This window comes from Canis lupus, chromosome 13 (assembly GCF_048164855.1).
Source record: "Canis lupus baileyi chromosome 13, mCanLup2.hap1, whole genome shotgun sequence".
NCBI classification, from domain to species: domain Eukaryota; kingdom Metazoa; phylum Chordata; class Mammalia; order Carnivora; family Canidae; genus Canis; species Canis lupus.
This window is the reverse complement of record NC_132850.1, coordinates 6227669-6254458: the sequence shown is the minus strand read 5'-3', so window position 1 is coordinate 6254458 and position 26790 is coordinate 6227669. Positions and strand designations below refer to the sequence as shown.

The following is a 26790-nucleotide window of genomic DNA, read 5'->3' as shown; positions in this document are numbered from 1 at the left end:
CGATCACCACCTCCACGTTCGTCAGAAGTCACCCGGTGCCCCAGTGGATGAGCAGCGGCCGGCAGCCAGGCCCCCGGCTGGGCAGCGGAAGGCGGTGGGCGGCCAGCCCCGGGTCCTGCCAACTCAGACAGGGAGGCTTTCCGCTCCCCACTCGCAGGTGAAGCAGCTGCCTTCCCCCCACGGCTCCATACCATCGTACCATCCGTTTCTAGCCAGATGAGCCTCGTCCCTGCCCCGTTTCTGGCCCACCATACGCCCGTACCTGACGTTGGGCTGCTGCGGCCTCAGTGCGTCCCTTGAGGTCTTTCCCCTCCCTCGCCCAGTGCAGTTCCAGGGACTCACGTGAGTTGCGTGTTTATCCGAGGTCGTGTCCCCCCGCTGCCCGCCAAGCCCACCGCACCCTCTCCCCGGGTCTCAGGCCGCCCAGTAGAAGCCACAGCTTCTGAGAAAGTAAATGTTTGCCGGGAAGAAAGACAAGTCCCGAGGTCCCCTGTGAGCTGCCCGATGCTCAGGAGCCCCGTGTGGTTTGCTCATGCTCCCCTGCAGAAGGCCGCAGCCTGGCCCTACACCCCTCTAACCAGGGGTGTCTAACGAGCCACCTCACGTGCAGCTCTCCCTGCTGGAGGGGGCTACGGCCTGTAGACTGCACCGACTATTCCTAAGTTAAACTCCAGGTTCCGAGGCCCCAAAGAGTAAGCTAGCAGGCTGTCCAGGGTGGGCCAGCGCGGTGATATGAGTGACTTCCGTCATGGAGTCCGAATGAAGGAAGGAGCGCCCCTGAAGGCACAGATGTGTCCGTGCGATGCCTCGGGCTGCTCAGTATTCCCCCGAGGAGCTGCCTAGGACCCTCTGTAATGGGGCTCGGAGCTGGCATCGCCGCTGTTCAGGCTCCAAGACTCCCTGGAACAAGTGTGGTCCCACAGGAAGAGCCGTGTTCCAGGTCTCCCCTGCCCCGTGCACGTCTAGCCTCAGATGTGACAGCCGCCTCTGCCCCTGTCCAGGTATCCCAAGGGATTGCAGGACTCCACTAAGCTAACCTGTTGGGGCTGTCCTCCTCGTGGGAAAGCACTCTGTTCACCGCATGCGCTAGTTCCGGGACTCCCCGACAGGAAGGCGTGCGTCCTAACCGCACCCATCTACTGGCTGTCCCGTCTGTTTTAAAGCCCAGGCCATGTGCACTACGCGCTTGGACTTTCTGGTTTTCACACTTCTGTTTCAATCTGCTAACTGCCAGTATAAAACCACTGCCCCTTCGGCTCCGTAGACCGCATCTCTGTTTGGGCCAGAGCTTTACACGGCCTGGTTACGCTCGGGAACGAAGGGGGCCCATTTAAGGGGCAGGAGTGTCAGTGGACCCCGTCATCACTAAACGCCTTGAGGAGCAGAGAGAGTATTTTCACTAGCACCGGTGAAGGGTTTCAACTGTTAAACCTCAGAACAAATGCATCATGGCCTTAGAAATGCCAACTGGGCATGAAGAAAACGAACACAGTTTCTAACTGCATATTTTTGTATAATTTAATAAACTTTTGAAATGTTACTGCTTGTGTTTGAATTTTTTGTGTTTGTGTTTCTGTCCGTCTGAGTCATTGGTCTTCTTTTTGTTCCTGTTCCTATTTTTCACATTGTGTGTTTCATAGTAGCGTACACCAACTTTCTTGGACTGTTGCTGCCGGGCCGCTCGCCTCCGCTGTGAAAAAATGGCAAAAAACAAAAACAAAAAAACCCAAGAGACCAAAACAACCAATCAATTGTGGAGAAGTCACAGAGCAAGCCCTTCTGTTTCTCATGCTCCACCCCCATGCTGCTCCCCCAATTACTGGAGGCAGTCCTAGGAACAAATGGCTCCCCACAGACCCCAGGGTGCCCCTCCACCCTGACTCATGACAGCTGCAAGTCATAGCCTGTCCGTGGGTCCAAGCGTCACGCACGCTGGAGTCCTTCCTACTGCACTCCCATCTAGGGGTGAACACTTCCAATAACAAGCTCCTCCCTTCGCAAGAGGGCCCACCCCAGCTCTGAGGAGCCCAGTACAGGCCTGAGCTTCACAGAGGGTGGGGATCCATCTGCCTCAACAGCTCGGCTCACCACGTGAAAACCAGCGGACCCTTGTAGAGGGCAATCCACATGCTTGAGGACGGCGATCAGGGACTCAAGGACCTTTGTCCAGTGGGCCAGCTCTTGATCCTACTCAACTGATCTCAACTAGGTCACTTGGGACTGAGTTCTGAGAATTCAGCTCCAGACCATCAGTGTGGGAAAGCATGTCTATTAGGAAACGGATTTCTCTTCTCTACTTTCTATACCCGGGTGATATTTAAGACCAAAACCACGTACTTCCTTAGATGTAAGCGTCCTGCGAGTTTTATTTGAATGGTCCTCTTCCCTCTGTGCCTTCCTCTTCTTTCCACTTTTGGTAGGTGCTGGAAACACAACACATGAGCACACAGAAAAGAGAGGAATTGTCTATTCAAAACGTGTCCGTGAATGCTAAGGTGGGGATGAGCTTGATGTGTTGGAGGAAGAAGGCCAGCGCAGAGTAAAGCAGGATGAGGCCAGGAGGGCCCTTACAGGCCACGCCAGGGTTTGCATTTATGTCACAGAAACACACTTTTCACATGGAAGCTGTGAGTCCATGGAGTAAGGAATAAATACCTGACCCGTCCTATCTCCCACAAAAAAATCTAGCTGACTCACCTCTAGATTATAAGGCTCCCAATGTACTCTTTTTACAGGTTTCCTGAATTAACCCCAAGAAATGTGCAGGATGAAAAGCTAATAATCCAACCAGTACGACAAACAGCATGTGAACGGGGTATCTGCCGACTACGCTAAGGACCTGGGGGGATGACCCCACAATCTCTTGGTTTAGAGATCAGAGTTCCCACAGTTCTAAAGATGCAAACCGCACCTAAGCGGTTTGACTAATTCAACTCTTACCTGTGTCTTCTACAACTTCTTCAGCTACTCTCTGCTCTTCAGATTTTGCAAAAATCTTTTCACTTAGTCCCTTGGATATTCTGCAACAGAAAAGCAAAGTAACAAAACCGCCTGTCACTGCCCTCAGCCCAGGGGCTGGGCCCACGCTGCTGAAGAGTTGCCCCCCAGCCCAAGGGAAGGCAGTGACACCTCTACTTCAGGGAGCTGCATCTTAGAAATTCACAGGTCACTTTAAAAAAAAAAAATGCAACAACTCCCTTCCAGCTCCCTAAAGTACTGCCCCAGTCCTCACGACACGTTTCTCCGCAAGGAACGAGCAGATCACAAGTACCTGACTGCTGAAAATTTCTTAGCTTTGGCTTTGTTTAGAAACTTCTGATATTTAGCAATCTTCTCATCCAGGGCTTTAATAACTGCCTTGGTGTCATTTCCCGCGTGCTCCTCCTGGGACTCCTGGCAAGACTCCTCCTCGCTGTCTCCTGGTTGGTCCTCCTCCTCCTCCTGCTGCTCCTCCTCCTCTCCAGAAAAGCTCTCAAGCTCTTCGTCAACATCTGACATCTCCAAAGGGACCAGGTCGTCCCCGGAAAACTGAGGCACGACATTGATTTTGCCAAAGTTCTGTCGAACCCGCGCCAGAATCTGCTGCATTTCTGAGTCTGTGTCACCAAGACTGTTCTCTTTTTCCTTCTCAGTGACAGGCGCTGATGCTTCACCTATAGGTCCTGTGGCTTCCTCTTCTGAGTTCTTTTGGCTCGTGTCTGTCGCAACTTCCAACAACACGGAGGATGGGAGCTATCCAGGCCAAAAAGGGGTGCAGATGGGGGAGACAAGACAGGATCAGACAAGAAAAACCATTTCTTTTTTTTTTTTAAGATTTTATTTATTTATTCATGAGAGACACAGAGAGAGAGAGAGAGAGAGAGAGAGAAGAGAGAGAGAGAGACAGGCAGAGGGAGAAGCAGGCTCCATGCAAGGAGTCCGATGCGGGACTCGATCCTGGATCTCTAGGATCACACTCCAGGCTGCAGGCGGAGCTAAACCGCTGCGTCACCGGGGCTGCCCAAGAAAAACCATTTCTTTTTCTTTTTTTTTTTTTAATTTTTTTAAATTTTTATTTATTTATGATAGTCACACAGAGAGAGAGAGAGAGAGAGGCAGAGACATAGGCAGAAGGAGAAGCAGGCTCCATGCACCGGGAGCCCGACGTGGGATTCGATCCCGGGTCTCCAGGATCGCGCCCTGGGCCAAAGGCAGGCGCCAAACCGCTGCGCCACCCAGGGATCCCCCAAGAAAAACCATTTCTGAACTGACACCTTGCTCTCAAAAGAGGCAGTCCTCTCCTCGGGACTAAGGGAGAGAACTGAAAACCCCACACCAGAGTCACATCATCGTCTCACACGCAGGCCAACACGCATGACCCCCAGAAGCCGGTACTCGGGGACCAGAGGCTCCTGGCTGCGGTGCTAGAGGACGAGCCAACTGGAGCCGCTCAAACCGTCGCCATTCACCACAGGGCGGCCGACTCCCTCTCCCTCCCTAAGAAGGGGAAGGAATGGGGCTCCTGAGACAGGCACACCCCAGGGGAGAGCACACAACTGCCCAGAGCCAAAGCACAGTGCTAAACAGGGGACAGAAGCCAGGGGGAGGCCCCTGGAGGAAAGCTCTGGAGGTGAGGCCACAAGGGAGCCGAGGTAGGGGACCTCGAAACACCCCGCCTCTCTGGGGTAAGGGTGAAGACATGTGAGGCAGGCATCATCCTGGCGCCTCACATCTGTAGTCTTTCATCCCTGCAACTGCGACTCACAGAACTTTAGGGATTTTCCAAAGGCAAGAGCAGCTACACGACGTGCTCAGTAAATGAGGAATCCAGAAAATTCAGGAAATTGCCTACAAAATTTATAGGTACATTTTTATACCTTTTCCCTAAGCTAAGGTTTTTAGCTTTTGGATTCTGAAAGCGTTTCGGCCACTACTAGACAAAGAAGGAAATCAGACCGGGGGAACCAATGATCTAAAACTCAATGACCAGGGCAGCCCAGGTGGCTCAGCAGTTTAGTGCTGCCTTCAGCCCAGGATATTATGCTGGAGTCCTGGGATCGAGTCCCATGTCGGGCTCCCTGCATGGAGCCTGCTTCTCCCTCTGCCTGGGTCTCTGCCTCTCTCTCTCTGTTTCTCATGAATAAATAAGTAAAATCTTTAAAAAATAATAATAGAATAAAAAAATAAAACTCAATGGCCAGACATAGAGCAAGAGCTCAAGAAAACCCTACTGTGTGCACCCAGGGTCACAACAGACTCCTGCCTCACACCCAGCGGCCTCCCGCCCCGCCCCAGACCCACAGGTACACTCCTGCCTCAGGCGCTCCGGGTGGCTGCGGCCTCCTCTGCGGTCACCAGAAGGCCCAAGCACCTGACGAGACGGCTACAGGTGGAGCGTGAGCACGGGTGGCCAACGCTTTAATCAAGCAGGCCTGTGTGACGGAACCTCCATGAGAAGCCCTGGAGGACAGGGTTGGAGAGCCTCTGGGTTGAATGAACTGGGGCTGGGAGGGCGTCATGCCCAGAAAGAGCACGTGCCCGGCCCTATGCATCCCTTCCAGTTGGCTGTTCCTGAGTTATTGCCACCATAATAAAGGAGCCTTCATTAAGCCACTCTGCTGAGTTCCAGGAGTTGTTTTAGCACATTATCAAATCCAAGAACCTCTGAACTTGTAGCTGGCTGGGCTGAAGCGCAGGGAGCTCGGGAACCCCATCTGCAGCTAGCCTCCGAAGCGGGGGCATCTTGTGGGACCGTGCTAACCCTCAGGGATAGCGTCAGAATTGAACTGCACCACTGGACCACCAGCTGGTGCCAGAGAATTGCACAACTGTTTATGGAGAAACGAAATCTATTTGGTATCAGGGGAAAAACCAGGCACTGCTCTGCGGGCATCCATATGTACAGAAGTGCGAGAGGCAGGACTCTTCTGCTTTCACCGCAGTACCTCTGGTGCCCAGCAGAGTGCCCAGCACTTAGGAGATCCTCAGTCTACTTGTGCTCAATGAACGAATCAATGAATGAACGACCTAACACACAAAGAACGTGCGAGAGGGGATCCCTGGGTGGTGCAGCGGTTTGGCGCCTGCGTTTGGCCCAGGGCGCGATCCTAGAGACCCGGGATCGAATCCCACATCGGGCTCCCGGTGCATGGAGCCTGCTTCTCCCTCTGCCTGTGTCTCTGCCTCTCTCTCTCTCTCTGTGACTATCATAAATAAATAAATATTAAAAAAAAAAAAAAAAGAGAACGTGCAAGAGGATTGGGGGTGTTTTGTTGGCTGTTCGGGGGCTCTAGAGGGAGAGGGAGAAAGCTAACGTCAGTTTCAGGTATGCTGATTCTGAAATGCTGGAAAAAATATTCAACTGGAAGCTTCTAGCTGATAACTGAAGCCCTGGGAACAGAGTTCAGGTAAGAAGGAACCAGAATGACCTGAACCCAAAGGATTAGTATGGAAGCAGAACTTAAAGCCATCTCTTCCAAAGGCTTGGCAGAGCTCTGAAGACCCTACAAATAGAAAAGCAAAGGGCCACAGCTGGAGCCTGGTGGCAGTCCAGCCAGTGGGAGGGAAACTTGACAGAAGGGAAGCTCCTCAATCCAGCCCAGACGCCCCAATCTAAGGTTTCTTTCCCTGACTATACACCTGACCTCTCTCTTTTCCACCTTTACAAGCTTCTTAAGGGCGAGGGCTATGTTATTGATTCCTAGGCCTATGCCTGGCATATGGTTGGGCCTGGCGAACGTCAAGTCAATCCTGGAAATGCCTCTGTTCCTCATGCATAAGGAAAGACACAGGATTGAAAAAGCACTGACAGTTAAAGCCCTCTTTGTTCAAGGCCCTAAAGACTAGTATTTAGACTCGGGTCTCCTACCACAGATCTACTCTCTGGTCTCCAAATACCATCCCCCAACAAGGTCACAGCAAGGGCTCTATGGGATGGGAGATTGTGGAGCAGGAAAACCCCAAAGGAGAAAGGTGCTCCATAAAGGAAGGCAATCAAAGGTGCCATGCCTAGTCAGTACCCACACCTTCCAGAAGGCGGGCCCACCCTGTTCTCTCACCTGGGAGGCTGCAGGGGACTCCGCATTGGGCGGCTTGACGAAGAAAGGAATCCGGCCCCTCTGCCAGTCATTGAGAACCATCTTACCCACAGTCTGAAAGTCAGGCTCTCCACCCTGAAATGCACAGAAAGACTCCCCGTTAAACTCCAAGAACAAAACCACCTCCCAGTGTGGAGGCATTTCAGCTGCCCCCGGTTGTTCATCACCATCTGCTTGCCAAGTCTCATACCGCTCACACAACACATTCAAAAACAAAAAGGTCCAGGGGGCGCCTGGCTGGCTCAGTCAGTGGAGTGCATGCCCCTTGATCTCAGAGTTGTGAGTTCAAGCCCCATGTTGGGTATAGACTACTTAAAAATAAAACCTTTAAAACAAACAAACAGGCACCTAGGAGGTTCAGTCAGTTACTGTCCCCCTTCAGCTCAGGTCACGATCCCGGGGTCCTAGGATCAAGCCCCATATTAGGCTCCAAGCTTGGCAGGGAGCCTGCTTCTCCCTCTCCCTCTGCCCCTCCCTCTGCTTGTGCGCTCACTCTCTCTCAACTAAATAAGTAAAAATCTTAAAAAAAAAAAAAAAAAAAAAGTTGAAAAAATAAATAAAACAGACACACAAAATACCCCAAACACAAAAGGTCCATGCCACATACACCCATCTGCCATGTGTGCTGGTCTACATTCTCAGAAAACCTTGCTCACCTTCAGTAACTTCCCAGTCCGGAAAGCCAGCTTCTCAAGGAAGTCCTCAGCATTCTCCCAAGAATCAATCTTGTATGTCTTGCTGATATATTCCGGCTTTGCTCGTTCAAGTACAGCACCAATGTGATCTTCAGGAGTCTTTATTTTTTCAACTTGAACCTAGATGTTAGCAGGAAATTTCAGGCTTACAGAGTTTATATGGAAGCAGTGAAGTTCACATTTGTAACAATATCTGAAAACAGACCTCAACACCGTGGTGCGAGTGGGACCTGGCAGGGAGGGTCTCCAAGGTGGCTGGTCGCGGTCGGCTAGAAGGTCCCTGCACGCTGGCCACCACCATGGAGCCCAGGACTCGGCGCTGATCCCTGCTCACCACAAACTAACTGTGGTTCCACAAGCAGTCTCAAGTTGGACCGTCTCATGCTACTCACTTGCAGAAACGGTGAAAAGCCTGCCGATCCCAGGACACAAAGAGAATTCGATAGTTTAAGGAAAGAGGGAAGGAATGTGCACAGGATGTATGGCCAGTGGCCCTGGCTAAGGTTAAGTGGAGCCGTTTAAAGGTTTTGGTCGTATTCAGGAACAAGTGAGGAAACGCCTGAGTTCCAAAATGACTCAGCCCATAAACCCTCGAAGATGAATGATCACTAAACATAAACAGGCCCTGCTTCCCCCTGGATCCTGTGTGTAAACTACAAACTCTTGTGGAATGACATTGACCAGATATGCCCACAGCTCCACTGACTCCCCAAGCAGGCTTCAGAGGAAGGGAGGGGCCGCCCTGCTAAGCACCATGTTCCTAAAATCTGGTCAGACGGGCGGACTCTAAACTGTCTTCTGAATGAGTGAAACAGAAAAATATCCAGTGTTCTCCACAGAATGCTCCCCTCAAAGGCAAACAAAGAGCCTCTGAGAACCAAAATACTCACCACTCCTTTTAGCACAATGTCCGTCTCTGAGTCTTCAGAGGGATAAACCACACCTGGACAGTCGATAAGGAATATCCGACGCATCAACGTGATGTACTGCCAGACCTGAAGTCCAAAAAAAAAACAGAGACTCCCCTGGGTCAAACACTAGGAGTCTAATTTCACAAACCCCTGATGCTCATGAAGCTAGGAAGGGAAGGGGTCAGGGCTCAAAGCCAAGCAACCTGCCAAGTCACGAAGCTAGAAGTCTCTCCTCTACTTGGGCCACGCACGAGGCACTTCCACTGAGTCTAAAACTACAGTTCCCACCAGCAAAGAGTTTAAAAATGAGACAGATAATATCAAATCAACTGGTCCCCAATTTTTCAAAGCACTCTTGGAAGCTTAATACCAACTGGCTCCCCTTCCTTTCAGTAGAACCACACTGCTCCCCAAATACTCTGGGTTTCAGGGTCCGTCCTCAACTGCCAGAATCTATTGTAACACTGAATTTTCTTTGATAACCCAGGTACCAAATATTCTTGGGTTAGTTTTGTTTATCAAAGAATAAGGCTGGAGAGACAATTTAAAACAGACTTAAATATGAACGGCACCTCCCAGATCATGCCAAAGGCACACAGTGCCATACAAAGTACACTCAATCTTACCAAAATGGGCAGAGACAACTCTGGTACGTTCCAAACTATCACATGGAGATCAAACTCTCCATGCTGGACTTCATTCACGAGAAGCAGACCAGAAACCTCCGTGTTCCACCCTCCATGGAAATAAAATATGGCAACGTAAATAAGGACCCCTCGAGCCAGACGTACCTTTGTTTCACCTGCAATGGGGGCCACATTGCAAACTTTCTTGGAGCGCAATGTGTTTATCACAGAGCTCTTGCCGACATTTGGATAGCCGATGAAGCCGACGCTGATCTGCTTCTTGTCAGTGTGCAACTGTTCAAGGAAAGAATATACACCACATACACACAGTCACGAGTATCTCTTGGGAAAAAGAGGTTGTGTTACTTTGCTGGTAAAATAAAGAACATGGGGCAAAAGTGTCACTAGAACTTGATCTGATCTAAAGCCTAGACACACACCACCTACATCATCTTAGTGGGCTGCACACACACACTTATTAATAAATCAGAGGTGACTCATTTCCTCAGTTGTCCATGTGCTATTGTTCTTGAATGTTTTAAGGTTAAAAGTATGTAGGTCGAGTAGCCAAGGAAGAAAGAACTTGCTAGTCATCAGTTTAGAACACCATCCACAGATACACCAACTGGCAATCCCAAGACCCATCCCTCCTTCTCTCTGCACAATGCATTTTGCGTTTTCATTGCCAAAAAACAAACGACAGAAGAAAAAGGAGTAACCTCAGAAGTTAGACCACTGGGTGAGTCAAGGAGACAGAGTTCAGCAACACTCTACAACTAGCTGAGATTTCTAATGAAAGATGGTGGACCAAGGGCTCACACTGGCCTCACTCCCGCCACAAACTCCACTATGATGACAGCAATGGGAATGAACACATAGGAACCCAGAGAACCAGGGATATAAAACCAAGGAATGAGCTGGAAATGAGCCCATAAAAACATACGATGTTAACAAAATACTAGCAGCTAAGAGGTAGTATCTAATTTGGCCCACTACAAGATGAAAGCTAAGGTAGAAAAACAAAAAACTAGCAAAAATACTGCCAAAGAATCACAAAAGCCCTTGGGAACTGGTGGGACAGCTACCACTAAGGGAGTCTGAAATCCAGACTAGTGAGAAGTCTGCAGAGCAGTGACACCGTGCTACCCCTCCCTCCCCCAAGGGCACCCAACTTCTCTGCCCCAGGGCCTTACCAGATACTGATTTTTTGGAAACCCTGCATCTCCAAAAATAATCTTTCATTTTCAGACCTAAATGGGAAGCTACAGGCCCCTACTTCCACTGAGTTCCCAGAACCCTGGCAGTCAAGCTTATACACCTCTGAGCTGGAGACTGGGAGACTTCTTTGTGGGGGAAACTAAAGATTCAAGAGCAAAGATCTATAGACACTGATACCTAGGGTGCCCTCCAACACAATATTGGGTTTCTACCTTGTTACCTACAGTGAAATCTATTGCTCAAAAACACCCATCCCCCACTTAAAACTTCCATTGGCTTTTTTTTACCGGTTCCCCCTTAAATATGAATGAAGAGCCAAGACATTTCAACACAGAAAAACACGAAGAACCTGGCAGGAAACAGTCAATGTAAGGAGAGAAAACAATTTCAAAAACCACTATCCTTATTCTCAGAAACGGATGACAATTCATCTGTGAAACAAGAATAGGGCAGGACAACTCTCAAGTGAAAAGTAAAATACATGTTGCTGAAGAACGGCTAGATGACTGAGTCAGAGAAACTTTCCATAAAATAGAGCAAAACATCACAAAGGCACTAAAATAAAGAAAAGAAAATTCAAGAATTAAACCAGGATATAAAACCCATGTCCTGAATGAGATGATTGGGTGGAAGGTGGGGGCATCTCCAAGAAATAATACAGAACATCAGACAAAGTCTCATCCAGTGTCAAACTCAATAAACAGTGGAAGACTCACTTTAAAGTGAGTCAATTTTTTAAATGGGAATTTTTTTTTTTTTTTTGAGAGATCCCATCCACAAAGAATTAGGAGTCAGCATGGCCTCAGATTTCTCAATGGCCTATCAGAAGCTACCAGAAGACAATGCAGTGGTGCCCTCAGCGTTCTGGGGAGAAACAGTGTGAGGACAGAATAAAGGTATTTCCAAAACGCAAGGTCTCCTCCTAAGCACTGCTTCTCAGGGAGTTTTTGGAAAATATGTTCCATTAAAGGGAAGGAGTAAACCAGGAAAGAAGAAAAACCAAGAAAGAAGATCCTGTCCTGATCCCTTGATCCCAATGAACACAAGGGCTCAAGCCCAGGAAAGAGCCATAGCAAATGCTCAGGATGACAGTGAAGGAGATCCCAGGAAGGAGACTGCAGCCGGCCTCTGAGCAGACAGTTCTGACTAGAGCGAGGTGGCCCATCATTCTCAAAGCTCCTACCCTGCCAGAGGATTTGGTGACACGTTAGTGACAAACGACAAGGAGCTAATTAACACCAGAGAAGACAGAAGGTTCTATTAGAAAGGAATTATAATCATAGCACTATGTGGATCAGCTGTGACTGATATTTTACAGTCATAATAACGTAAACACTGAAGGAAATAATAACCTAGCCAGATGATGTATGACACAGGGAGAACACAGCGGGGGGAGCATGCACCGGGAAAGGACGGCTGTTAAAAAACTCAGTCCTTATTTTCCACAGCAGAGACTTCGCTAATGTCTAATATGGCAGGTGGCGGGGTGGAGGTGGGGAGGGTGGAGAGATCAGAAATAGAATCGTATGCAGGTATTAAAAATATGGAAGAAAATAATGGAGGTAACTAACGGCCACAAGTTGAAAGTGTCTGCTTCTGGGAAGTGGGGATGGTGGGACAGAGGATGTGCATCCTTGTGAGAAGCCAGGAAGGATGAATGAGACACACAAACACCAAGCTGCAGGTACAAAACATGAAGCTCTGTGAACGTCCACTAGGGCGACCTGGTGGCAGGGCCTCCCCAAGAAAGTGACATTGGATCAGGGATCGGAAAGGACGGGGTAGAAACTGCATAGGCCTGAGGGCAGAGGCAGCAGGGCAGGCCTCTTTACAAAGCCAGGATGGGGAATACAGAGCAATGGGGAGGCCCATCCTCAAGCAGAGGATGGACCCTCAGGTGCCAGGGGAACAGCAGAAAGGAAGTAATGCTTGTCAAAGACGGGGGCCATGGGGACAATGGCTGAGCTGGAAGGTACTTTCTGAAATCCCTTATGACCCTGAGGCTCTAGGAGTGTTTACGTCTTCTCTCGAAAACACACTTCTCATTACCAAGATGGGGGAAGTGTGGGTAACCTTTTGACGCATACCGGCCAGAGAAATTCTTCCACAGGCCCAGACCTACACCCTCCAGGGGAGACATGTAAGGTCCCAGTACCTTGCCGAACTGCCGAAGAAGCTGAATAAATGCTCCTTTGCCAAAAGGGTTGGTAAGACTTGCATGGAAGGCAAGTGTTGGATAATCCTGGGAGAGGACAGCCACCCAACGTTTCTAAAAGGGGAAGAGAAGATACTTGTTTATTCATAATCCAGGAAGACTCAGAGCCTGAGTTACAGACTGTCTCAAATATACAGCTGTCTAAGGAAAATGTTAGCTGTCATTCTTAAAAAATTTGTTTTAAAGAATGACGGCTAACGCTTTATCTTTTGTCTGACAAACATGGAACAATTACAAAAATGCCTTCGTGGCAACTAAATGCAATTAATGTAACAGATGGCTGTGGCAGCTTCTACCCCCAGGGGAAGGGACACCACCCTTTATCCTGTGGGGTACTGCAGCTAGTCCCTTCACCAGCCATCAGAGGATAGAAGGTGACTGCCCCCTGTGGGTGAAGCACATTTTAGTTCTGTTTTCAGCGAGAATGCTTCCAGGACTACCATGTCAAGGAGTCCAGTGCTTTAAGGTCTCAGATTCTAAAAACCATGAAATGGACTTATTTACAGGTAACTTGGCCTCCAATGAGCTGAGCAGCCTGGCTGTCTATTCTGGGTAAGCAGCTGTACTTACTGTTGCCCAAGTTGGAACAAGGTCACATTTGTTAAGAACAAAAATAAGGTGCTTCCAAGGTTTCTCCTTCTTCAAGTAAGTCTCAATGTGAGGGGAACGGGTACCCATCGGATCTCTAGCATCAAGAACTTGAACTACCACATCTGAGGAGTCTATCACCTGCGATTCAAAGAAGTGAAAATGATTTGCTTTAGTATAAATGAGAAGTGGGAGGCCAAGGACATTTAAAGGAACCTGGGGGAAATAAAATAATAATGAGAACTTCAAAACACAAGTAGGTTGTGGCCAATCTCAATGCCCAGTCATTGGAATTCAAAACTTCTCCTGTCCTGTGAGTAGAAGAAACTTGCTGAATTTCAAATTGGAAAACTTTGTTAGGTGAAACCCACCGTACTTCGTGACTACTGTTCATTATTCAATGAACTCATTTACTTCTTAGACTTCTAAAAGTTTCTATTATCACAGGTTTTATGTATTTTATCAAAAGCTACACAATTTAGTTTGCCTTCAGGGTACTACTTTCCTGTTATGTTACTGCTGGATTATGGGACTGTCCTTGAAAACCTCTGTCACCGAAAATTCTCTCTAGTACGTGGACATAAAACTCAGCCAGTTGAAGAGGACTGGGCCAGGACTCAGGACACATGAAGGCTCCTCCATGAACCAGCTGGGTGAGCTGGCTGAGGTATTCAACTTTCTAGATGCAGGTTCTCATCCATAAGGAGAGGTGCAGCTCTAATGACTTATGATAAATCTAAGGTCTATGTAACATAGCTGTCAGTGTTATTTAAAAAAAAAAAGGTAGTTATCCAAAATAGTTACATGCCTAGCCACATCTATCCTGGTTTTGGTGAAGAGGGGCAGTGAGGATGCAATGGGCAGTGGAATGTGTGCTTGCTTGACAGAGCTTCCATATATCAAGATCAGTTTTCTCATATAAGATCGTGAAAACCAAAAAATAAAAAAATAATAAATAAATAAATAAATAAATAAATGAAAGAAAGAAAGAAAGAAAGAAAGAAAGAAAGAAAGAAAGAAAGAAAGAAAAAGAAAGAAAGAAAGCCAAAAGAAGCACTCAACAAGGGACGCCTGGGTGGCTCAGTGGCTCAGGTCATGATCCCAGGGTCCTGGGATCAAGTCCCACATTGGGCTCCCTGTGAGGAGCCTGCTTCTCCCTCTGTCTATGTCTCTGTCTCTCATGAATAAATAAAAGATTAAAAAAAAAAAAAAAAAAAACAGCACTCAACAAGAAAGAACTGAAAGTCTTACCTTATAGAGTTCTCCCCATATTCTTTTGGACTGTCCCTTTTTATATATCTCTTCTTGAGCTTCATTTCTAAATAAGAAAACAAAGTGAGCAACTGAACCCTATAAAGAGGATGTTTAAGGAGAAGTTGACCATATGTCACAGGAAAAGAGCATTAAAGCTACTTGGAGACAGGACAAAAGCACATTTCATCATTTAAAAAGTGACTATATCCAAATGTCCATGGGATGGATGGATGAAAATTGTGCTGTATACACAAGGGAATATTAGTCATCAATGAAAAAGAATAAAGTACTGATGCAGGCCACAACATGGATGACCCCAGCGACATTCTGGTCATGAAATAAGCCAGACACGAAAGGAAAGAGACTTAGGACTGCACTTAATATCAAGTACCTCTCATAAGAGGAGTCAAACTCCTCAGAGACAGAACATAGAATGGTGGCCACCAAGCAGGGGGAAGTTACTATCCACTAAAGACTTTCAGTTTGAGATGGTATGAAAGAGTTCTGGAAATGGACATGGAACGGTGATGGCTGCATAACCACGTGGATGTACTTAGTGTCACTGAATTGCAGGCTTAAAAATGACTGAAAGGATAAATACCACAGTAAAAAAATTGGATTAAAAGAAAAAACTCCAGAAACAACAGGTGTTCGCAACGACGTGGAGAAAGAACACTCGTGGGCTGCTGGTGGGAATGCAAACCAGAGCAGTCACTGTGGAAACCAGAATGGAGCTTCCTCAGAAAGTTAAAAGTAGAACTAACACATGATCCAGTAATTGCACTCCTGGATATCTCCCCAAGGAATACAAGAACACTAATTTTGAAAAGATATATATGCAATCCTATGTTTGTAGCAGGATTATGTATAATACCCAAATTATGAAGGCAGCCCAAGTGGCCATCAATTGATGAATGAAGAAGTTGTGGTATGTAGACACAATAGGATATTACTCAGCCAGCAAAAAGAGTGAAATCTTGCCATATGCGACAACGTGAATGGAGCTAGAGAGCATAATGCTTCGTGAAGTCAGTCAGTCAGAGAAAGACAAATGCCATAGAATTTCACTCACATATGGAATTTACGAAACCAAACAAGCAAAGAAAAAAGAGTGAGAAATAAACCTTAGAAATAGACTCTTACCTTTAAAGAACAAACTAATGGTTATCAGAGGGGAGGCGGGGGGGATGGGTGAAATTGGTGATGGGGATTAAAGAGTAATCATGATGAATAAATTGATAAAATGTTAAAATTTTTTTAAGGTATTTATTTATTTATTTATGATAGTCACAGAGAGAGAGAGAGGCAGAGACACAGGCAGAGGGAGAAGCAGGCTCCATGCACCAGGAGCCCGATGTGGGATTCGATCCCGGGTCTCCAGGATCGCGCCCTGGGCCAAAGGCAGGCGCCAAACCGCTGCGCCATCCAGGGATCCCTGATAAAATGTTAAATTAAAAATACTTAAGCCGTAGATCATACATTAAAAACATAAAAAAACTTGAAAATTTCAAAGATAACAATATTTTATTTTTCAAAGTCCTATTTTAAGATTTTGTTTTGTTTTTTTCAAGATTTTATATATTTATTCATGAGAGACACAGAGAAAGAGAGAGAGGCAGAGACACAGGCAGAGGGAGAAGCAGATTCCATCCAGGGAGTCTGACATGGGACTCCATCCCGGGTCTCCAGGATCACACCCTGGGTCAAAGGCAGGCGTTAAACCACTGAGCCACAAACAAAATCAGGGATCCCAAGATTTTGTTTTTAATCAATCTCTATACCCAATGTGGGGCTCAAACTTATAATCCCCCAAATCAAGGGTCACATACTCTACCGACCAAGCCAGTCAGGCATCTCCAAAAATAAATATTTTTATTTTGTAAAGAAGATTTTATTTATTTATTTGAGAGAGGGAGACCACAAGCAGTGGGGAGGGGCAGAGAAAGAGGGAGAAGCGGGATTCCCGCTGAGCAGGGAGCCCAATGAAGACTCAATCCCAGGACCATGGGGTCATGACCTGAGCTGAAGGTAGATGCTTAACTGATGGAGTCACCCAGGGGCCCAAAATATTTTTAAAAGTGACTATAGGTAGGGGCCCCTGAGTGGCACAGTCGACTAAGCATCCAACTCTTGGTTTCAGTTCAGATCATGATTTCAGGGTTATGAGGTCAAGTCCCCAAGTCCAGGATAGGAACCTGCTGAGTTTCTCTCTCCCTCTGCCCCCTACCCCACACGTGCGCACTCTATCTCAAATAAACCTTAAAAAAAAAAAAAGTGTGACTATAGGTATCCAACATGTCACAGAAGATCATGAAAATGAATCAGCAGGACCTGAGTCATAACCTATACTCCCAAAGGAAGCAACAGATTTCTGATAAGGCTGAGAATCTGTTTATCTACTAGCCTCACCGACATTTACCTAGTGTCTCAGAAATAAAAATATCTTGTCTTCTCCTCCATTATCTACTGCACCTTTTGGAGGAGGAAAAAATTCACAACAGCAGAAGCACACAAAATCCAAATACTTCTAGGAAGAAATTAACTTGCCACCTCTCTTGCTGGGCCTCAAATGGCCTGATGTTATCTCGAGGAGGTGCACAGCTGGAAACGGGCCATGGACAGCACCGGGGCGGCCCTGCTTGCTGCAGGCCAGCAATAGCACCTCAATGCTAAGGCACTGGCACACTCACGAAGGGGGAGGGGCAACACTGGGCAGCTCCCTCCGAGGGCACTCGGCAGCTGCCTACAAACACGCGTGCTCTGACACAGTAATTTCCCCCATAAGAAAGCATCCGTGGGGAATAGTTAAGAGGATTCAGTCACATTGATGTTTTACCCAAGCCTTATTTACTACAGGACAAAACTACAAACAGCATAAATGTTCCACAGTGGGATTGTCAATTAAGTACTGACATGGAAATCTATTCATATTCATTTAGAAAAATATATTAAAAGGCAAGTTAAAATACAGTCATAGGTATTATATTTATAAACAAACACGGAGCGTAAAAAAAGATCTAGACTCATATATACAACAGTGACTGATTCTTGACCACCTTTTGGGTACAAACCCTTGTGAGAATATGACAAAGCTATCAACCCTTTTCCCCTCCCCAAAACAAATATAAGACCAACAACCACCACCACCTTTATGCACGTACATACACTTTCCACATTATCTTCAGAGGATCCCAGGAAACTCAAAGGCCATCTGTGAACCCCCAGTGGTCCAGAGTCTCTGTTTAAGGCAGCCCTGACATTGACAATTTTAACAATTTAATGACATGGTCAGTGGGATTAGGATTCTTAGTTTCTTTGTGTTGCAGTTCTAATTTAACTACATATTCTAAATTGTCTATCCTAGACTCTACTGCTATTACAACAAAGGAAAAGAATATTTATTTATTTTTATTTTGGGGATGAAAAGAGACCTAGAGAAAACAAGCCACCTCAAATTATTTTCAGTCCGGCCCCAGCTTCATGACTTTTTCTAGTTAAAGGGAAAAAGAGCACTCCCCATCTACAAGTTAAAGCACTGGGGCGCCCCGGTGGCTCAGTGGGTTGAGCAACCACCTTCAGCTCAGGTCATGACCCCAGGGTCCTGGGATCGAGCCCTACATCAGGCTCCTGGTTCGGGGGGGAATCTGCTTCTCCCTCTCCCTCCGCCACTTCCCCTGCTTGTGCTCTCTCTCTCTCAAATAAATAAATAAAATCTTAAAAAAAAAAAAAAAAAGGAGTTAAAGCACTGAGCTCCATGTAGGTAAAATAAAGGTAAAGACAATGTTTTGTTGAAGAAGAGCAAATGAGAGCAGTAAGAACATTCAAACTGTACCTCACACCAGTGTCTTCAGTGACCAGGTCACGATCCTTGCCCTCATCATAGCTCTCAGTGGACATTTCTGCATTTTCTAGAAGAGACTGCATATCGCTCGCAAGTAAGTTTGGTCGCTTCCTCTGTGACTTTGGGCCAAATGTATTTTCAAAGCTTTCAGTATCAAGAATGTGCACCTTTGAGTTCTAAAAAGAAAAGAGAATCCTGCATGAAGCTAAGGAAGGTACCAAGCAAGAGCAAAAGTTAAAACCCGACCCGGGAAAGGTTTTCTTCTTTCATTTTTCCAAGGCTCAACCCATACCAAAAGCTACTGCATCCACATACCTAAAAGGGCAAAAGCCCCTGTTCTCTAATTGTGAAGTTCTGTAAGCCTCCTTGGAGAAATATAAAAGTAATACAAATAGTCACAGCAAGTATGAATAGTTGTGTGAGACTTGCCAAAAACTCTGCTTTATCTCATTTATCATAAACTTCAGTCAAATGTAATTAAGGCTACAATGATGAACATTAACTTATCTTTCCTGACCTTTTTTTTTGAGCTTCCAAACAAGTGCATAAAATTCTCCAAACTCACAGATTTTGTCAAGGACAATCATACTCAAATTTGTGTGTTTTTTTAAAACCAACTGTAAATGCCAACTTTTTCTTGGAAGTTAATTTCTTTCATGGCTAAAAGGAATTGCTTGTTTTGTAAGATGCATTTTAGTTTCAGATAACATTTTCCCTAATTTAGGTAACGTTTTTATTAAATGCACATGGAAAGTCTTCAGATGAAAAACATCTAGCAAAAGTCCAAAATAATACTTTAGATGTGATAAAAGGAACCTGATACTAACTAGAACTTGCTGTGCCTGTAAAGGAGTTACGGGCATAGGAATTTTTGAAGCAGGATAAAAGTCAAAGTTTGAGTTAGGATCTATCACGTAACAGACTGTGAACAGCCGGCAGAACATACCCTCAAAAAAAAAAAAAAAAAAGCCCTCTGCCCCTCAGTACAAAGCTCCTCTGTAGGCACCAGCCATTAAACATGGATGCTAGAGCAACCCCCGTGGCTTCTGACCTTGATAGCCCCCCTCCAATTCCCAAAGATCCTCAAGCTATGGTCACCTTTTCAGATCCTCTAACTCATCTCTTAGTTCAGTTTTACCTGCTACCCTCCAACAAGGCAACATCCCCAAACAGAAGGGTCAAATTTTACACGGGAACTTGGTGCTAATGTCACTGGGAAAATTGTGATCAAAGTTAATCCTTGGAAATCTCATGAATAACCTATAAAGTACAGTACACCGGGATGTGTGCGTGAAAACCTATACATTAACAAGTACCAGGCAGTTATAGGCAGTATGCAATAAAGTACACAGATCAAACAAGTTACAGTATTTTTGCTGTATTGCTACAGAATTACAGCCACTATAATGTGCATGTCGCTAAGAGTTAAAGCATATCTGATCTGACTCCCCACGGTGCAGCCATCTCAGAATTAAGTTTTACAACCAGCAGTAGATAAAATAAAATCGGGGTTTTTCAAGGCCAAGGGAGAAAACTCATCCCTTACTCTTGAGCACCCGCCTGCAATACTAGCTGACTGCTGGAGCTACAGACCCTTGGCTCTACAGGTCAGCCGTGTAAGCCTGAATTTTAGAAGCACTGAACGACTGGAATGGGCAACAAAGCAATAAATCCATAATGAAACCTCTCTGTTCTCATAAACAGGATTCAATAGTTTGTTAAAAGATGGCTTTAGGGAGAACAGACAAAGAGAACAAGGGAAATGAGCAACTTGTCTGTGGCTCATGAATTACACTCATGTGTTTCCCTGAAAGAAAACAGTCATTCCACTAATAGGCGCCATTCTTCTAGTCCATCATAAAACAAAGCATAATTGACAAAACCTGAGGCAATAACCAGGCCTTGGTTTTTATTTTGTTCTGCGAGTAAACAATTTTCTTTGAACTGTTTAATCCATGTATGCATGTCAATGCTTCCTTCCCCTCCTTACATTGGAACTGAGGCTTATGTACTGGCTACGTTTCTGGGAATTATTATTCAATGCAAGGAAAAACGTGCAAACATTAGGCCATTTCTTTGGTTCTGTGTGAAACTCATTCCACTTCAAGCTGGATTCAGTCCTTGCTACCCTTCAAGTCCAGTGATTTAGAGCCAATGTGACCAGAACACTTTCGTTCCCTGGAAGGAATTCCAAGGGTCTCACAGAAGCTGAAAGTACACAGCACCCACGGCTTCCTTCTGCTAACCCAATCCTGACTCTACGTTTCCCCCAAAGTTTGATGCAGTTACCACTTAAGCTAGTTTGCCTACCAAAAAAACGTACAACTGGTATTAGTATAGCTATGATCCACTGAGCTCTTATTTAGGCAGCGCCCTAGGTGTTATGTGCCAAATGCTTCATCTGCATCCAATCACCCAAGGAGGCAAGTTTTCTGGACTTGACAGCCATGGAAGTGAAAGCTCACGGAGAAACCTAACCAGGACACAGCAAAGATGAAGTCAGGCCTGATTCCCAAGCCTGTGCTCTGATCCACTATATACTGTGCTTTCCTGACACAATGTGGTTCCTACTAAGGTGAGAGCCCTGACAAAGGGAAAACCTCACTGGTACTGCATTAAAGCCACTCTTCTCTACAGAAAAACAAGAAACGAATACGGTGGAGAGGGGTCGGTGAGAACTGTGCCTAAGAAATTCCATTGCCAGGGACATCCTCCAACTTACGTGAGGCTGGATCCGATCGTGGAGAAGTGACATGGGTAACTTGCTTTGCTTCATGACAACTTTGTATGGATCCTTCATAACTGCGCCCATTTCCTCTTGAAATTTTTGTAATGATGACTGTTTAATCACGCGTGTGTTTCCTGGTTTACAGAAGAATGCTGCCATTTAATAATAAATAACTCCTTTTTGCTTCTACATCCTTCTTCCCATCGACACAGGGAAAAGCAAGATTTTGAATTACTCTGGCTTACCCAAACACCCGATACATCCATCCCATGGAACCATTTTCAAACTTAAAAGGGGGGGGGGGGTGCGGACAAAAACAAAAAAACTGCCTCTCCTGCACTCATACACTGTGAACTAATCCACCAACCCAGACACACAAAAGGTTTCAAGAGTTTTCCAAGCCCAATTTCCTGACTGGATGAAACTGAAAAATCAACATCAGTGAATGGAACTGAGATTTGACAAATGTCCTACACTTCCTGCTCCATCTGGCAAAGAAATTTGGAGCCAATCACAGCAGACCTATCGATACACATAAGGAATCCTGAAGCACAGAACTGGGTCACAGCTACCGTTTTTTACGTTTATGAGGGTTTGAAAGGACTATGAAATGAGCCAGTAAATCCACGCAAGGGAGCAAAATAAAACTATATAACACTACCTGGAGAACACCTTGTAGGTGAGGGAGCCTGAAACACACATTCAATGGGACAGCGTGTTGCAGCAGAAACGCAGATCCCAAGATGGTTAGGGTTATGAAGCCGGTGCTGAGGACACCGGCAGCGTTTACACTGTGCTCACCAACTGCTGCCCAGGACTCTAGGCACCGCACATGTGGCCACCCACGTAATCCTCAGAGCAGTCCTACAAGATACAGACTGTTTTTATACTCATTTTAGAGACAGGAAATGAACGAACAGAGAGTCGTGATACCTTGCCCACGGCCACAGAAATGGCCGGACTAGGATTCACACCCAGATGGTCTGGACCTAGAGTCACAGTATACAGCCACCAAGCTAGACACCCCTCTAAAAAGTTTTCTTTGACACTTTCCCAAGTTGCAGCTTCCTAGAGGGTATCCTGTGAAAAATATAAGACAGTGAACGGAGCTGCCATCTGCCGCCAAGCACAGAGGTCAAGTACCAGGCAAACAGTGGGGTCTGACCATCTGATCGGCCCATGCACCTAGCAGGGACTAAGGGGAAAGCTGAAAGAAAGCCCTGAGACTGAAACAAAGATAGGAGTTTCCAAGAAAGAAGCCCTGATCCCATCAATTCACTCCCGGGAACGACCCATGAGAGATCCTTCTGCTGCAACTAAGCGCAAATCCCCATTAAGAAACGTTTCAGGGATGCCTGGGTGGCTCAGTGGTGCATGATCCTGGATTTCCGGGATCGAGTTCCACATCAGGCTCCCCGCAGGGAGCCTGCTTCTCCCTCTGCCTATGTCTCTGCCTCTCTCTCTCTGTCTTTCGTGAATAAATAAATCTTAAAGAAAAAAAAAAAAAAAAGAAAGAAAGATTTCAAAGCAACTGCCAGTAAATGCACTTACACTTCGAGTTAAAGGCAGAAACACATCTGCAAGGCACCTTTCAAATAGCCATCTCTCCAGGCCACCAGAAATTAAGAGAGAGTTCTCAGGTCTGTGAATGCTGGTCAATAAGGATGGCTTTATCTGTTTAAAAGGGTTTATGTACAACTAAAAATAATGAGCTCTTTACAAAAACAACTTATCTATGGAATCCACCACCACTACTACTTTTCTTAGCACTTTTCCCACTACAGGTACTTCTGAGCCCTTTCTCATATAATCCTTGACAGTTCTATTTACCCAAAAACTTCTGCCTTTTATATACCTTTTAAGCCTCCCCTTTTCCACACAGCACACCAAAGTGACAGAGGATGATACTCACCAAACCACTTAATATTTGGCTCCACTCTCGCCACCGTGCCAGAAGCCACCGTGGACTGATACTGCAGAGGCTTAATCACTTTACCACGACTGTTCCTAAATTGAGGAAATAACAGATTCTGGTTGATGACAGAAGAGAGGCAAGAGCAAAGCTTGGTTTCCAGAATACCCGTTCCATCAAAAGGAACTTTTTTCTTTTTTTGGTTTTAAATGATCATGAAATACAGACTTCAGTAAACAAAAGTACATCTACATTTGAAACAGATTGTCCAAAAGTCATTTAACCTCTTGCAACAGAGCACGTAATGATTTCTGCTGGATGAATAACAAATAATGCTGATGTTTAAAAATCTGTTTACTGTTTATTTGCTTAAAAAAAAAAACCACATACTTGAGTTTTTTTTGGTAATTATTTGAAGACTGGTTTAAATGAATTTTAAGTAGAGGGTGATTTATGCTGGAACTCAAAATTCTCAAACAAACAGCAGAGTAGGTGACTAAGGCAGATTAAGTTCATTGACGTTTGTGTTTTAGACACATCTTTCAGAACGGATGAAGAATCTAATTACCAAACAAATTAAGACCAGCTAGCAAAATGCCACGCTCAGCAAGTCCCCATGGTAGAGGCTGCCTCAGCAGAACTCACAGTCGTGATGAGTTTCCAAGTGCCACAATGTTGTGATCTAAAGTTCCGCATTAAAAAACAAGTTTTCTGGCTGCTTTCATAACCACAGTCCTATATAATTTGTTAAAGAAAAACCAGATTTCTATCTGAAGGATATTTAACTTGAGATTTAATGTGCTATCCATGGAGGCTGAAGCTGTGAGGAATAAAACCTCCACTGGTCATACAGTCTTGTGACACAATCACTGTTTCACCACCCGCTGCCCACGTCTTGAACCAAAACTCCGCCATTTATCATAACACCACCCATATAAGATGATATTTGAAAACATACTACTCCTAGTTGGGGAAAGTGGCAGTGGGAATATCAAAGGTTACGAGGTCTCAGCTACAAGTCCGGGGCATGAAGGAAAGGGGAGGAGGACAATGTGTAATGCTCACCTGCGCTCCTTTTGCCTGTACATATTCAGGCGCCGGATGGTGGCCCGGTCCCTCATGTTTTGGCCCCCTGCTCCCTGCACTCGATCTAGGAAAGACAGAAGCCGACCGCAAACTATTTGATAACCAAGCTTAAGTACAGTCAGAGCCTCAAACACATCAACTAGTTCACTCAAAGTAGGCAAGCTGCGGCCTGGCTGCAAAATCTCTTTCTCTTTCCCTCTATCATTCCAACGGAATTATTATCACTGGAAGCTACGTGGTAGGACAAAGCTGACCTGATCTTTGATCCTCAGTATGACTGTCGTTTGATAAGAGTTAATAATTTTGAGCATTAACTGTGGCACTGTGCGATCCGCATTACAGGCATCACCTCGTGTAAGCCATATGATAATCCTATAACGAGATACACTATCCTCATTCTGCAGGCTAAGAAACTGAGGTACAGGTGGCCAGATCACCTTGCCCAAATCGCACAGCTACTAAGTGGCAGAGCCAGAATTTGAACAAAAGCATTACATTACCATCTGGGCTCTTACCTGTCTCAGTTGGAACAGATTGAGTGCCTGCTACAGGCAAGGCATCGTGGAGACTACAAGTTTGATACTCAAGTGTTCCTTACGTACCAGTTTCTTCATTTCTTACTGTTTTAGTTCGATAAACAGCAAAGAAAGTGGAAGTTTTTGCTTTACGGCTCAGAGAGAAAGACAAGGACAAATCAGCATTGCTAACACTAGCCCAGCTTTCCTTTTGGGGGATGACGTCAAGTCACCTGTCTACTCCTGAAGTGATAGAGTAGAAATCAGGCTGACATCCCAGCACTGGCCGCTCTGCTGCTCACGAGCTGCGCCAACCAACCAACCAACCAACCAACGGTGATTAGCGACTTCCCCAATTTTGGCTCCATCTCTTCCCCCTGTAACATCATAACCTCTAAAAGGCCTTTTCGGGGTCTAACAGTCTAAGATTCCAGTCTACGCATATCAGATAATTTATCAGCAATCCAGGAAAAACATTCGACGTGAACTAAAGTTCTCAAAAAACTTTTTTTAAAAACAAAGTTTTATTAACTAAACCCAATAGAAGGGATCCCCCCTACCCCCCACCCCCCAAACCACCTTGTTCATCCTGCACGTGGGAACTCAGTAGAACTAAACATCTCTAAAAACACCCTTATTTAGGGATGTCTGGGTGGCTCAGTGAGCATCCACCTTCAACCCAGGGCGTGACCCCGGGGTCCCGAGATCGAGTTCCCCCATCGGGCTCCCTGCACAGAGCCTGCTTCTCCCTCTGCCTCTGTGTCTGCCTCTCTCTCTGTGTCTCATGAATAAGTAAATAAAAATCTTAAAAAAAAAAAAAAGTCTTTGGGACGCCTGGGTGGCTCAGCGGTTGAGCATCTGCTTTGGCTCAGGGTGCGATCCTGAGGTCCCAGGATGGAGTCCCACGTCGGGCTCCCTGCATGGAGCCTGCTTCTCCCTCTGCCTGTGTCTCTGCCTCTCTCTGTGTCTCTCTCGTGAATAAATAAATAAATAAAACCTTAAAAAAATAAAAAATAAGTAAAAAAATAAAAAAAATAAATCTTTACTGGAATGATCACCAGGTATCCATCTGTAGGGTTTTCTGTGCCCTTTACAGGCGGGATTTGCCTCCAAAGGCCAAATGTAGAATCCCCCACCCCCCTTTCTCATTTAAAGGGTCAAAGGCAGCCAGAGGGGCAGGCAGGTGCGCCAGCCGGGTCTGCCCTACACCAACCACCCTGTAATGGGGCTTTATCTAATTTGCTTCTAGCAATTCCCTGGGCTGGAAAGCTGCAGTCCTCCGGGGCTGAAATACACTGGGGACAGGCTGATGCCCCACACAGGACCTCGGGCAACTGGAGATGCCCCAGGGCTGCCAGGCCTGAGCGTTCACTGCCCCCGCCCCCCCTGCCCTGAGAGCCGTGCAAGAGGTCAGGGCCCCCGAAAGGAAAGCACCACCTCGTCCCGGCTCGGCCCCAGCATCCCCCGGCCCCGGCGCCCCTCCTCCCTCTCGGCCTCCTCCGAGCCCCCCTCCGGAGCCCCCGCCGCCCGTACCAGGGTTGGTGCTGGCCTTGGAGGGGTTGATGGTGCTCCGTCCTTTGTACCTGGGCTTCACCATCTTGCCGACCCGACGGGAACCGGGGCGCTAGGCCGAGGGAGCCCTGACCGGTCAACTAAGCCCGCAGCGCCGCAGGACCCGCCGAAGCGCCCCCTTCCACAACCACGCCGGACCACGTGGGCGCGGGCGACGTCACTTCCGCTCGCGTCCCGCGCGACTTCCTGCGAACGCGCGGCGCGCGCCGCCGCGCCCTTGGCCCCGCCCCGGCGGAGCCCCGCCCCCTTTAGCGGCCGTCCCGCGGAGACCCCGCCCCCTTCGCTGCCTAGCAACCGCCAAGCTGACGCCTGGGTACCAGGCCCCGCGCGAGCTCCCGGGGGCCCAGGCCCAGGCCGGCCGGCCGCACGAGCTTGTGCTCCACTGTCTTCTGAGGTTGTCCTCTAACTCTTACACAAGGCGAGGACCATACAGCAAAGTAGCAGTCGGGGCTTCTCACTTTTCTTAAAACTCCAACAGCGAAAAAAAAAAACCACCAAAAAAAACTCCTCCAACAGCACATCATCATCCTCCCTCTTAAAGAGAGATTGAAAG

General features: G+C 46.6%; 1 protein-coding gene across 1 annotated transcript; it reads right to left on the bottom strand.

Moving 5' to 3' along the window:
• Positions 1 to 1492: 1492 nt before the first annotated feature.
• GNL2 (G protein nucleolar 2) lies at positions 1493 to 26402 on the bottom strand. Its single transcript, XM_072771895.1, has 16 exons — positions 26199 to 26402; positions 24130 to 24214; positions 23065 to 23159; positions 21147 to 21286; positions 18416 to 18600; positions 14581 to 14647; positions 13312 to 13470; positions 12682 to 12795; positions 9474 to 9602; positions 8662 to 8766; positions 7733 to 7891; positions 7038 to 7151; positions 3272 to 3732; positions 2941 to 3020; positions 2338 to 2423; positions 1493 to 1690 (listed from the first exon to the last, which is right to left on the bottom strand). Exons 1-16 carry the CDS (start codon positions 26260 to 26262, stop codon positions 1538 to 1540), a joined length of 2196 nt encoding a protein of 731 aa, XP_072627996.1. The 5' UTR covers positions 26263 to 26402; the 3' UTR covers positions 1493 to 1537.
• Between the last annotated feature and the right edge of the window lie 388 nt (positions 26403 to 26790).

Excerpts from the sequence above, each read along its gene's own strand:
- GNL2 (XM_072771895.1), bottom strand. The coding sequence starts at position 26,262 with ATGGTGAAGCCCAGGTACAAAGGACGGAGCACCATCAACCCCTCCAAG. Across the intron at positions 21,287-23,064 it reads GCCAAATATTAAGTGGTTTG|GAAACACACGCGTGATTAAA; the intron begins GTGAGTATCATC and ends TCTGTAAACCAG. Across the intron at positions 7,892-8,661 it reads ACATTGTGCTAAAAGGAGTG|GTTCAAGTTGAAAAAATAAA; the intron begins GTGAGTATTTTG and ends GCTAACATCTAG.